Below are 13,475 nucleotides of genomic sequence, written 5' to 3'. Positions count from 1 at the left end.
AGGGTATAATGGTTTTGTTAAATGTATGTAACAGGTATATATATTCTCAATCAGGGCGACGATCGGAGTCGATTTAGCTCTGTCCGTCTGTCCGTATTTTTGAACGCGTCGATCTCAGAAGATATAAGAGCTAGAGACTTGAGGTCCGTGTACAGCACGCGCATATCGAGTTTTGTTTTAAATATCGATAACTTGTCCCTTTATGTTGTTATCGATTAAAAACATTATCGAAACCCAGTAATAAATTTATATCTCCTACATCTTTAAAGCTAGTCTCCAAATTTTATATGTATACTTACGCATTTTATACAATTTCGGGTTTTGGCAAAATTTACCCCCCGCCTCTAATTCACCCCCTCAACCACACATTTGTAAAAGGCGTATATCAAATACTAGGGACTTGTGCTTTGGCAAATACATGCATATCTATGTTATATTCATAATCTGTAAGTATCATGAAGATCGTATGTCCACAAAAAAAGTTATTTAATTAACTTCCCATAGTAAGCCAACACTGCAGCCAATTCGCGTTTATACTTTCTTACTTGTTTAATTTACAGCTTTTGGATACCACGCCCTCTTCGCCCTCAATTTATTAAAAACGTATTTAAAGTACTAGAGACTTGCTTTGCTTTGGAATGTACACACATTCTAACTATATGATCACTCTCTGAAAGAAATATTCAACAAATAAATTCTCATAATATTGCCCACACATCTGCGCAGTCAGCAGAGTGCGGGATTATACGTGCGTTTGTATGCATGTGTGCATAAAAGAAGTGCAGAATGAGTAGAATATCAGCTAGGAGGGTTAAGGGTATCTCCTAGTCGAGCAGTCTCGACTGGAGCCTTCTTACTTGTTTATATAATATAATATTAGAAGATTTTTCGCATTTTAAATTAAAATATCACAACATCATAGGATTAGTAATAATTATATCACTTTCAATTGTCGTTTAATTGCTGGCTGTCATATTTTTTGGTACCTCTAAGAATGATCATGAAGATATAAGGATTGTAGCCATGCCCTATACGCATTTAAGGACTAACAGGTATCGGGACGTTTCAGTGCCTTGGAGCGAAAATTTATTAGTCTTTCTGGTGCATTCTTATATTAGGAAGCCCTGAACCCATTGACAATTTTATTAACGTAAAATTGCACTTGGTTCTATTTAAATTTTGGTTTAAAATTAATTGAGTACATGTCTTCAGCAGAACTTTTTCAGCTCGAATAAATTTCTGAAGAATATATGTATATAACTTGCTTATCTTAAGCCTCAACAAAAAATTCTCTAAAGCGAGAAAAATAGACGGAGATCAGAGAGAGAGAGAGAGAGAGAGGGAGAGAGTGAGAGGGAGAGAGAGAGAGAGAGGGAGAGAAAGATAGATAGAGAAAGAGAGAGAGAGAAGGCGAGAAAGATAGATAGAGAAAGAGAGAGAGATAGATAGGTAGATAGACAGAGATAGTGAGAGAAAAATCTAGACAGAGACAGAAAGTTATCTATTTAATTATCTGAAAGACCAAACGAAAGAGAGAGAATAGATCGATAGTGATAGATAGAGAGAGCGAAGTATTGCGAAAGATAGAGAGTGAGCAAGAGAGGGAAACAATTAAATTCATATGGACGAATAATGAATCCCCGTCCTTCCATTTTTTTTTAAATGCGTAAATATGGGATTATTTGGTGAATTGCATTTCCCAATTCTCTCATGTCTCATGTATTCATTTTAATTGAAGATTTGTTGTCGCATCTATTTCATGGACCGCTGGCTGTTGTTTTTTTTTTCCCCCTTTACAATGAACTTCTTAGTGTTGTTGTCATTTTCAAGGTGTATTGTATGGTTATATTCAAAGCTGGGAAAAGGGTGTAAAGGGTCTGTCATTTGCCACAGCAATGACCCGCGGGCTATATCGAGTGCGTGTGCTGCGACAGTGGGGCGCAAAGGGCTCGCGAAAAAAAAGACACGAATCTAGCGACAGAAAAGGATGTCATTATTATGTGGTTGTGCAACATGCTTTTAATTCATTAGGCGTTCTTTATATCATATACCCTATGCTGATTGAAAATGCAAAAGCAGTGATCTAGATCATTGAAGATAAGATAAGAAGCGTAGAGCATGAAACATGACCATCTGTGTAAGTACGGATGTTTCAATATATAGCGACAGAAAAATTTATTTCATATCTTTGATAAATCCTTCCGTACAATAGCGCAGCAGAGTACCAGATCCCGTGTTCCAATGTTTGTCTACTATTTACTAAAATATAGTTTTGGAATACACAAAATAAATCAAAACAAATCGATGTTGAGCTAAATAGAAACCGTGAACATGCAGCTGAAGGTATCTCATAGTCGAGCACTTCCGCTCCTAATTGTTTTTTATTTGTCATTTTAGATTTCTAGTTGAATGAGTCTGGCCGCATTAGTGATACTGATATCTTTTTGTCGTTCGCTTCGCAACCCTTAAGTGTGTTGCCCTACATATTTGCGAGACATTCGATTAGTTGAAGCAAAACACTCATATATATGTTTATATATAATACATATGAAATATGAAATATCCGAACCATAATCATCAATCATTTTAAGTGGAAGTGTAAAGGAATATAAAATTCGTAATATTTTGATTAATATATATATATTTTTATATTCAATAAACCTTTTAAAATTATTCTAGATCCTATTTCATCATAAACCAGAGACCATAAGATGTTGCAAAACTGAATCCCAGTCTTTAAAAAAACTAAAAAGGAAGTTATTTAGTCGACGTAGCCTATGCATCTCAGTTCGGACAAATTCATGAGTGTCAACCCCGTTTGTCATTGCAAATGTCGTATTAAAGCTTATTGCTTTAAAATAAGGAAAGCCGTTACCCGTTCCCGTTCTCAGCCTCGTTTCAATCTCCATTCCCAATTTTCACTCCCCTTTGGTGATGTTCAATGCAGCTATTTGTGCTGTGCGTAATACTTAAGCTGCGCATATCATTATCGGGCAATCTAAAGAGGCATGTGCCAAGGACGACGACGACGACTATTACCACATCGCCAACAACGACTGCGATCCCAACCCAATTTCGATCCCGATGAACGGGCACGAGCTGTGGGGGTTGCTTGCACTGCCAACCCTCGCAAACAAAGGCAATGCGCGTCGTCCTCTTCATGCTGACAGTGGATTGGCGGTCAAAACGAAAAGACGCCCTCCTATTCAGCACATCCTCAATAGTCCAACAATTAGGCGTTTATATTGTAATGCAAACAGATTATGTCAAAATACAGTTTACACAATTTATATTATAAATTTGTCTGTCCTTGCGGCTTGTTTCCAAATATTTTTATTATTGAACCTTTCATTTGCTATACTCGACGTGGGAGGATATATCATAATATCATCGTTACATACGAGAAAACCATGTGACCCCTAAGCTCTAATTACTCACCATTGCATTATTAATAGATGATAATGCAGAATAGATCGCTATAAATCATTTAGCTGCAAGCTTTCTATCCCAACCGCTTCCATTTTGATAGTTGTGCGCAATCGAAGCAGCTTCATTTCATCTCTGGGAAAGTTTTCCATTGAACGTTGTAAACTTTTCTTTTTATACCTTGAATCCATTGAAAATGGGAAATCATGGTATCATCGTTTTGTTGAAAGTATGTAACAGGCAGAAGGAGTGGCAGACCCCATAAAGTATATATATTCTTGATCAGAGCTAAGTCGATTTATTCACCCACATTCACCCCACATATTTTTAAAAGGCGTATTTCAAATAATAGAGACTTGTGCTTTGGCAAATACATGCATGTCTATGTTATATTTATAATCTATAAGTTTCATGAAGATAGTCCATCCACAAGAAGTGTTATTAAATAATAAAGTTCCCGTAGTAAGCCCACGCTGCAACCAATGCGTGCGTGCCTATGCCTGTGAGTGTGCGTGTATGTGTGCATGTGCGAATAATTATTGAAATATCAATTGCTCGACTAGAGGTTTCTTAATTGCTTTTTATTAAATATATTATATCTTTTTGCTAAACACAGCCAATGTGAATTACAATAGACCCTCGGTTAACGAAAACAAGTAAGAACGTTGCAGTCGTGCGTTACCGACTGCGGAATACTCATTCACACCCCATCAGCAATTTAATTGCTAAGTTTCGCTCTAATACTGTAGAAAATACAGTTTTTTTTCGATTTGCCACGCCCCTACTGGGCGTAGACACCTCATTTTTGGTCAGTTCTTCGAACGTGATAACGGTACCCTAACTGCAAAGTTTGAATGCTTACCCTCAAAAAAATGTGAAAATTACAGGGTATTTTTCGATATACCACGCCCCTAAAGAGGCGTAAAAATTATTTTTGGGTCATCGATAGAGGAGGTTACTGGTAACTTAACTATCTAAATTTGAAACTTCTAGCTATTATACTTTAGGAGATATAAGCTTTTACGGTTTGCCACGCCCCTGTGGGCGGACATATATCCGACAAAGCTTTTTGGTCTTGGGTGATCAGCCCGAGTATATATACAAAATTTGAGGTTTCTGGCATCAATAGCGCCCAAAATATAGCAGAATTTAAAAAATCACTATATCTTCAGGTCCGATTTGCCACGCCCCTAATAGGCGTTGACTTATAATTTTGTCGTGTGACTATATAGGATCATAGCATCAGCGCTCTAGCTGTAAAACTCTTGGAGATACAGTTTTATCCGATTTGCTACGCCCCCAATGGGCGTAGATATATCCGCCATAGCTCGTGATCTTGGGTGGTCGATGCGGATCTATATTCCAAATTTCAGTTTTCTAGCTCTTCAATTAATATGATTTCTGGCATATCGGAAAATGCATTTTCCGAGTATATGTTCCAAATTTCAATCTCTATTTCAGTCTCTAGCTTCAATAGCGCCGAAATAGATTGCGTTCATACGGACAGACGGACGAACAGCAAGACGGACATTGCACAAAACCAATATACTGATTCACTTTTGTGAATGAGTATAAAAATTCGTTCCAGCATATTGTTCTATTGTAACTCAAAACTCGTTCCAGCATATTGGTCGTTAAGCGAGACGTTCGTTAACCGAAGCCGCAAATTAGGCACGTATATTGTATACGAAGTAGTGCCAATTAATGTTAAAAAGTTCAACGGACAGCAAATAATGTATATTTGGGGTATCCCTTATTTCGATGTTTAACACAGAAAGAAATTTTGCATACAATTAATGTTTTTAAATTTTTATGTTGTTCGATATGCGAAACATTCGTAAAGCGAAACTTTTTCCAAAAAGAAAGAGTTCGTTATGTGAAATGTTCGTTATCCGAGGCGTGCAATAACCCAGTATCCACTGTATTTGAGTACTAAATATATTTTTCATATCAGGTCACCTAATTGACAAAATTATAAATATAAAATTATCAAACAAAATAATATGTCAAAGGGTAAATATATATGAAATAATTTCAAATATGCCAAACATATAGAGATCATAGCTTATGAAAACAACAAATTACACGCCTCATAAGAGCATATAATAATTTCATAGAGAACGATTTGCATTATGTTTGGTGGCTGGACTGGTGCGACTGGTGGGAGAACGGCATTGCTACCCCTCGCTAAAGTCGATCTGAAATCACAGTCGCAGCTAGGTCGGATTTTTTGTTGTATATTGTGTTATTCAATTATTAGTATGGCACCCATTGTTAAGGATAATAATGCCATGTAATCCGCAAGCAGCTCTTAAGTGCATGGCCTTTTATTTACGCTGCTGGCTTCCATTCAGATCCAACCAGTCGAACGTACCCCCGACCATATACACCCATTAGCAGAGCCCTTAAACGGCCAACCACCGCGAAATCCTTAACAAACCACATAGAGTGAGTGAGAGAGAGATGTATAGGGCAAATTTGACAGTATGAATGGACGCCCTAATCGAGCATTCAAAAAAAAGAATGATTCTCATCATACGTAATTATTATATTTCATAATTTGTTTGAATATCGTTTGAGATGAAGGGTGAGAAAGTCAATAGCTCGCGGTTGGGTTACTTCGATTGCATAAAACTATTTTTCACTAATTGTTTTCATCCTTCATGAGTATCTGCCTTTCCCCTCCCCTATGATCGCAAATGCAAATACAAAATCATAACGATATTAAGCTTACTTGTCGAATTTATACAAGTCAAGTCCTTATCTCAAACGAAATGTGCGGCATGGGTTTCTACTTTTTGCTTAGAAATTAGGATTAATAAAAATAAGTGAAGGAAGAAAAAGTTGAATTTTATTTCGTTCATGATTCAAAGAGCGTTTACGGCTTTAATGACATTTATGTTAAACAACATTTTTTTAGAGGACTCTATTAATTCAAGACAATGATTACAATTTTCCAGACAATTGACAAGTCATTATCATATTCATGGCTCGCATACATTTGCATACATTTTCATTTAAATAGGCGAAAATCTTCGAGTTCGATGATTGGCAAGCTTCAAAGTGAGGAATATTTTCTCTCTTCACTTACATTCATATCTTATCTTCTGTTTTTTTATACCCTTGTCAGAAGTTATAAGAGCTAGAGAGCTGAAATTTGGAATGCATACTGGTGTATACTATACGCAGTACGAATTTGCTTTATTTTTTCGATAAATCATCCGATAACTTTTTTATCGAGAATAATCGAAAAATTGATTTTGTTTTTTCAGCCTCATTGGAATACTATTAGACCTGGAGACTTCAGATTTACTGAATTAAATTAAATTATTCAACAAATAAATTCGTATAATATTGCCCACATTGCAGCGCAGCCCAAACGCAGTCGCTGTTTACTGCGCCGTTAGCAGAGCGCGTTATTATACGCGCGTCTGGATGCATGTGTATATATGTGTACATAGAAGAAGTGCAGAATGATTAGAATATCTGCTTGGAGGGTGATATAACAAATACGAAGGGAGCTAAATACACTTACCTATTGCTTTAGGATCCAGCTGATAAGGAGGAATTCCACAATGTGCAGGCGGTGGTGTTGTTAATGGATCTCCATTGTGGCAGAAAAATGGAGGTAGACCAATTTTATTTGCCTACAAATAAAAAATAGAAACAAAATTTAATTCCAAACCATACATATGGATTTTTAAAGCAAATGTAAATATATCTTAACCAGTTTTAGAGCGACAACGTTAAAACAAGTGAGATGATGTTAATCAGATTTTGGAGCTAGATGCTTCCTAATTAGGTACGGAAGTTACATAAAATACAATAAAACAAATATGACAAATATAAACCGCAAAAATGTAGTTGGGTGAATACATAAGGATTCTCCAATAATCTTTGATGCAGCTGATCTGCGTTAGAAATAATTTATAAATGCCCCTGAACGGGGAAAATCGAAAGAAAAATCTTGCTTGGTATTTCAGCTAAAGCATGTCAACAGCAACGTTTTTATCAATTATTTGTCAAGCTGATAATGACAAAACATAGATATACGCATACATATATATCAAATATATTTTGATTTCAATGTCTTAAATGAGTTTGGAATTCATATTACTTAAAATTTGAAATGTAATACATGCCCGACAAAAGTAAATTCTTCTCAATGAATTGCTTCTGGGAAGCGTTAGATATTTAGTAGATGTGGAAGTGACATAAACGAATTTGCTTAGATTGAATTGCAGCACAGTGGAGGGTCACAGGTCACTGGACTGCCGTTGACCTTCGCTCTGGGCCTCCTCAACCACCTGCTCATATCCAGAGTTTTTCCGATGAAGAGCGAAATGTGAATGTGTGCGATGCCATACAGCACCGTAAAACGGACAGGCCTATTGGCTGACTCCGCCTAAATTAAGTTCATCCCACTCCCTTGACACGTGGACGTGAACTGTATCTCCAAGAGTTTTACAGCTAGAACGCTGAAATTTTGCACGTAAGCTAATTTTATGATTCTAAAAAGTCTGAAGAAAATTATATGTATACGCCCATTAGGGGCGTGGCAAATCGGACCTGAAGATATAGTGATTTTATAAATTCTGCTACACTATTCTTGGACACTATTGATGCTAGCGACCTTAAATTTTTATATATGCTCGGTCTGACCACCCAAGATCAAAAAGCTTTGTCCACCCACAGGGGGCGTGACAAACCGCAAGAGCTTATATATCCTAAAGTATAATAGCTAGAAGCTTCAACTTCTATCCTCCGCTATCGATGGGCCAAAAATAATTTTTACGCCTCTTTAGGGGCGTGGCATATTTTATTTTGTCGTATGCAACTTATCGTAATTTTTAGCGATCGGAATGTTGTTCACAGTAGGACAATTTTCAAGGAACGAAAAAATCTATAATAGAGAAGTACTAACTGAACTAGAATATGATTTATATTTTTTTCAATTCATCTTATTATGAGGAATATTATCAAACTTTGTGATTTTCAGTATACGAAACTTGCAAAACTTTGTAAAAGAGCTTATAAAGCAATTTAAAATAGACAAGTAAGAAAGCTCTAGTCGAAACTGCTCGACTACGAGATCCCCTGAACCTTTCGAGCAACTAATATTTCAATAATTATTCGTACATGCACACACACACGCTACACACAGCCATACGCACGCATAAACACGCATTGGCTGCAAGGGTGGCTTACTATGGGAACTTAATTGTCTAATAACTCTTTTTGTCGATGGACGATCTTCGTGAAACTTTCAGATTATATATTATATTATAACATGGATGTACATGCATTTGCCAAAGCAGAAGTCCCTAGTTTACAAACTTAGGGGCAAGGGGCGGATCCAAATTTTGTAAAATGTATCTTAATATATATTTAAAATTTGGAGACTAACTTTAAAGATGTATGGATACAATTTTATAACTGATTTTCGATAAGGTTTTAATCGATAACAAAATATCAAGATAAGTTAGTGATCTTTGGAGAAAAACTCGATATGCACGATATATATACGGACATTTTAAAAAAATTTGAAGTCACTAGCTCTTATATCTTCTGAAATCGACGCGTTCATACAAACGGACCGACGGAAAGACGGATGGACAGGGCCAAATCGACTCAGCTCGTGGCCCAGATCAAGAATATATATACTTCATGAGGTCTGCGATGATTCCTTCTGCCTATTACATACATTTCAGCAAAACCACTATACCCGGATTTCCCATTTTCAATGGGTATAACAAGAAAGCTCTAATCGAGACTGCTCGACTACGAGATCCCCTGAACCCTTCGAGCAATAGCTATTTTAGTCATTTTTCGCGTCTTTCTGCTTGCAAAAGAAACACACACACACATACACACACACGCATGGACTGCAGTGTGCGCCTACTACGAGATATTCGTTGTTTAATAACTTTTCTTGTGAATATACTATCTTCATGAAACTGTCAGATCGTGATTATAACAATGAAATGTCTCTAGTTATTGAAATACGCCTTTTACAAAGGTGAAGGTGTGGGGGTGGAAAACCCGAAATTGCATAAAATGCATCTAATATATATATTTCAAGTTTGGAGACTCTAGCTGTAAAGATGTAGGAGATATAATTTTATAACTGCTTTTCGATAAGGTTTCTTATCGAAAAAAAATAACGGGATGAACTACCGATTTTTGGTTTTTGGTAACTCGATATACGGACATCTAAAAAAAAATTGAAGTCTCTAGCTTTTATATCTTCTGAAATCGACCTGTGCATACATACGGACAGACAGACGGGACAAACCGACTCATTTCGTCACCCTAACCAAGAATTTTTATATATGTCAAATCGATATTTTTATTTTCTTTATTAATTTGCATTTCCGATATTTCGTTATTCAATTACTTCTTGTACCATCACTGATCTACATATGTATCATCTCTAGTAAGCGAAATAAAGAGAACGAAAGAGAACCAAATTGTTGTTTTACCGTTATGGGGTTCTATGCCCTTCATTTTCGTGTCATTCTTTAGCGAGCCTAACAGATCTGGCGAGCCTAACAGATCTGGCACGCGCTGCTGATAAAATAATGATGGAACCGGACGAGAATGAATCTGCACCATATTCTTTGTGGGGCTGCCACGCCTCCTTTTGCCAGTTACATACATTTCAACAAAATCATTATACCCTGATTTCCTATTTTCAATGGGTTTAGGGTGTAAAAAGTACAAGTATTAGTTTTACAGTCGGTTAAAGCAGTTTGTTGTTACGAAGTTTTAGTAATGGTAGCGTAACGACCTCAATGGCTCGTTAAATTCGCTAATCATTAATACCAGGGCGAGCTGAATTGCCTTAGTTGTCTGTCTGCCCGTACGAGCTGTCAGAAAACCCTAGAAGTAGAGACTTGAAATTTCTTCTTCATCGACGTAGAGACATCAGTACATTTAAAAAATACAAAGATCTTGTAATTTAAATATTTTGTACTACAAAATTTAAATAAACGTATTTCAAGCACATACTTTGGAAGTTCAAAATTGAAAGTTTGATGAAGATAGTCCCAACACAAGGGAATTTATTCACACATAAGTGTGTATAGCAGAGTTCAGGGGATCTCCTAGCCGAACAGTCTCGGTTAGAGCTTCCAGTAGCAGATATAGTATTTTCTAATCTGTCATGTGACTTTACAAGCATCTAGTGGGAACATCAATATAGCGAATTGAGTTAAAGAATTAGTGTAAAATTCAATTTTTAGCTGCATTATATGATTTATGTGTGAAAGTCACACACACACACGAATGTTTCCTCACATGGAAACGAATATATTCGCTCATAGTTTTATATCTGAGGCCATATCCATATATGGGCATAGAAATTCCTATTAATAATTTATAATTTGAATAAGTTTTCATTGGTTAATCAACAGTTCTCTTATTTTCATATGTACCATATGTACATACATATATGTGAGCATATTTGTAAGTTTGTTTCGTATTATCAGCGATGTTGTATTTGTTGCTGTTGTTGTTGTGGCCGTCGTTGATGAACAAATCGACAATAACATGCAAACAATAGCAACAACAGCAACAGCAATAATAACAAGCAGTGACCGGCTACAAAGCAAGCGAGTCAGCGAAACCGAAAATATGCCTTTGATGTAGCCGCCGCTAAACGAATATAAAAAGTGCCGCCAACGCTGCCACGGCTTTCCCACTGTTTTAAGCGGTGCCCCTAAACCCAGCCCCGCAACTCCGTCTCGAGTCCATTGCTACCCGACGATAACCAATGGTACCCGACCCGTACACCACCCACCTCCCCAATGCACAGCAGCCGACGGTTGCCGCCCATGGTGCTGTCAACGTAGTTAGTGTGTGTGTGCGTCTGTGGATGTGTGCGAACGTGTATGTGTGTGTGCCTGCGTTTGGCGTATTTTTTCTTAATTTTTGCGTCATTTGCAATCTTGTTTTATTTACTCTATACTCGATAAAAATTGATAAATATTTTTTTTTTAATATCGTATATGGCAGTGTGAACTCATTGGAATTCGATTAAGTAGAAACAATTTTCCTGGGAGTACGGTTATTAGATACCCTGCATTTATTTATTTACAATAGTAACCAGATGAACACGCACTTACATATAAGCCCGCGATCTGCTAGCAGTGTGAACAGTATAATTAGAATTTAGTTGTTGAATAATGTCTCTTGTAGAGGAACTATCTATATGAAACTTTCAGAACGTAATTATAAGATTAAAATCTGTGTACAAGTTTCTAATACTTAAAATACGGAGCGTGGGATCCAAAATCTGTAAATTACAAAATTTTCGTATTCATCAAATGTATATACAGTGTAAATCTAGGTCTAAAAGTGTTCAAATTTGACTAAAAAAAAATATAAATAAATAAATAAATTGATCGATTATCAAAAAAAAAAAAAAAAGAAATCGGATGAGCTATCGAAAAAATATGATAAACTCGTACTTTGTATGGTATACACGAGTATATATGCAAAATTTCAAGTCTTTAGCTCTTCAACTTCTGAGCTCTAGGTGTTCATACGGCTGGACGGACGGACAGACCGACAGCCGGACAGGGCTATATCAACTCAGGTCGTCGCTATGATCAAAAAATATATACATGGGACCTGCAATGCTTTCATCTGCCTGTTACATACTTTTCACAAAACTATTATACCCTGGTTTCCCATTTTCAATGGGATATGATAGATTCTGATAAAAATCAGAATTCTATCAGACATGATCCTGATGAATAATTTGCTAGCTGTTATTTCTTCTGAGGGTACAATCATACATACGGATGGACATGGTCAAATCAGCTCGGCTCGTGGCCTTATTTATGTGGTCTGCCACGCCTCCTACAAATATACTTAAATATTGATACCATTATACCCTTTAAATTTCAATTCCCGGTTTCAATTTCAGGTCACATCTTCAGTTTGCGATATCTTCAATTGTCTTGTTTTCTTGCAAATTCATTGCTGATAATATTTCAATCTATGCATATAATTTAAACTATACAATTTGTACGCCTCCTGAATAGTCTTCAGGTAATATCAGGCAACAGATATTGCTGAAGCTTTTTTAAAGAATCAGCTGAATTGAGGAATGGAAATGAGTGCCGACAAGGAAAATGAATTTCTTTATGTGATGCTGCAAGAATTGAAATTGGACGCCATTGTCTAAAAGTGAATTGCAGCGTAAGATTTGGGGGTTGTTTTTTCTTTCTGCTATTATTTTTTGTCTCTCATTAAAAGGCACATCCACATCCACAGCGCAGCACTTAACGCAGAGCATTTTGGGTGGTTGATTTTGCTGCTTGTTGCTGCTGTTTAGGATTTGTAGTTGTGGTAGTCGGCGCGCTTTTTTCGATTGCTTCCACACGCATACCAACTCAAAGGTTTGAGTATGTGTGTATAGTGGAAGTAAGTCCGTTGATTATGTTTACATACGTAAGTCAGTTGGGGCGAGAGAGAGAGAGAGAGGAAGAGAGACAGAGAGGGAGCGGAGAGAGAGGGAGGGAAAGAGAGAGCTAGAGACGGCAACAGGGAGAGGGCTTTTTGAGAGAGCGAAAGAGTGAGTGATAGAGAAAAGGAGAAACAGAGAAACAGGGAGAGGGAGAGAGAGAGAGAGAGAGAGAGAGAGAGAGAACGAAAGTAGAGTTCGTTTGATATGTACAAAACGACGACGACGAAGGCCTAGAAGGTTCTACCACCAAAGCACAGCGAACCGATAGCAACCAACATCAGATACGGCCCAAGAGGGTGGAGCAATACGCGTTCTCTGTACTTTTGGGGATGTTGCACTGTGCGGTGCTGATAGTAGTAGTAGTCGTTGATTAAAGAGATTTAAATTGAAAATTTGTATACGCTGAATTGAATGGAAAATGGATAAGCAGATTCTATCTTACGGATAGTATAACCATATATAGATATATATAGGTATATATAAACGTAACGACACCGACACCTCCTTGACCCAATTTGAAGAGAATAATTTTGCTTCAGAGCATTCATGTTCCGTGATTATGATTTCGATTTTT

At 36.9% G+C, this 13,475-nt stretch overlaps 1 protein-coding gene across 3 annotated transcripts in view; it reads right to left on the bottom strand.

Moving 5' to 3' along the window:
• Positions 1-13,475, bottom strand: part of LOC6585830 (protein pangolin, isoforms A/H/I/S) — a 53,512-nt gene that overhangs the window by 23,734 nt on the left and 16,303 nt on the right. For all 3 annotated transcript variants that reach the window (XM_015160790.3, XM_015160783.3, XM_002011419.4), the window contains exon 5: positions 6,962-7,073. In XM_015160790.3, the coding sequence (XP_015016276.1) occupies positions 6,962-7,073 (112 nt within the window). The remainder of the gene's footprint in view (positions 1-6,961; positions 7,074-13,475) is intronic.

Source organism: Drosophila mojavensis, unplaced genomic scaffold (genome assembly GCF_018153725.1).
Source record: "Drosophila mojavensis isolate 15081-1352.22 unplaced genomic scaffold, ASM1815372v1 contig_151, whole genome shotgun sequence".
Classification (NCBI taxonomy): domain Eukaryota; kingdom Metazoa; phylum Arthropoda; class Insecta; order Diptera; family Drosophilidae; genus Drosophila; species Drosophila mojavensis.
Note: the sequence above shows the minus strand (reverse complement) of the source record. Positions and strands in the feature narration are given on the sequence as shown.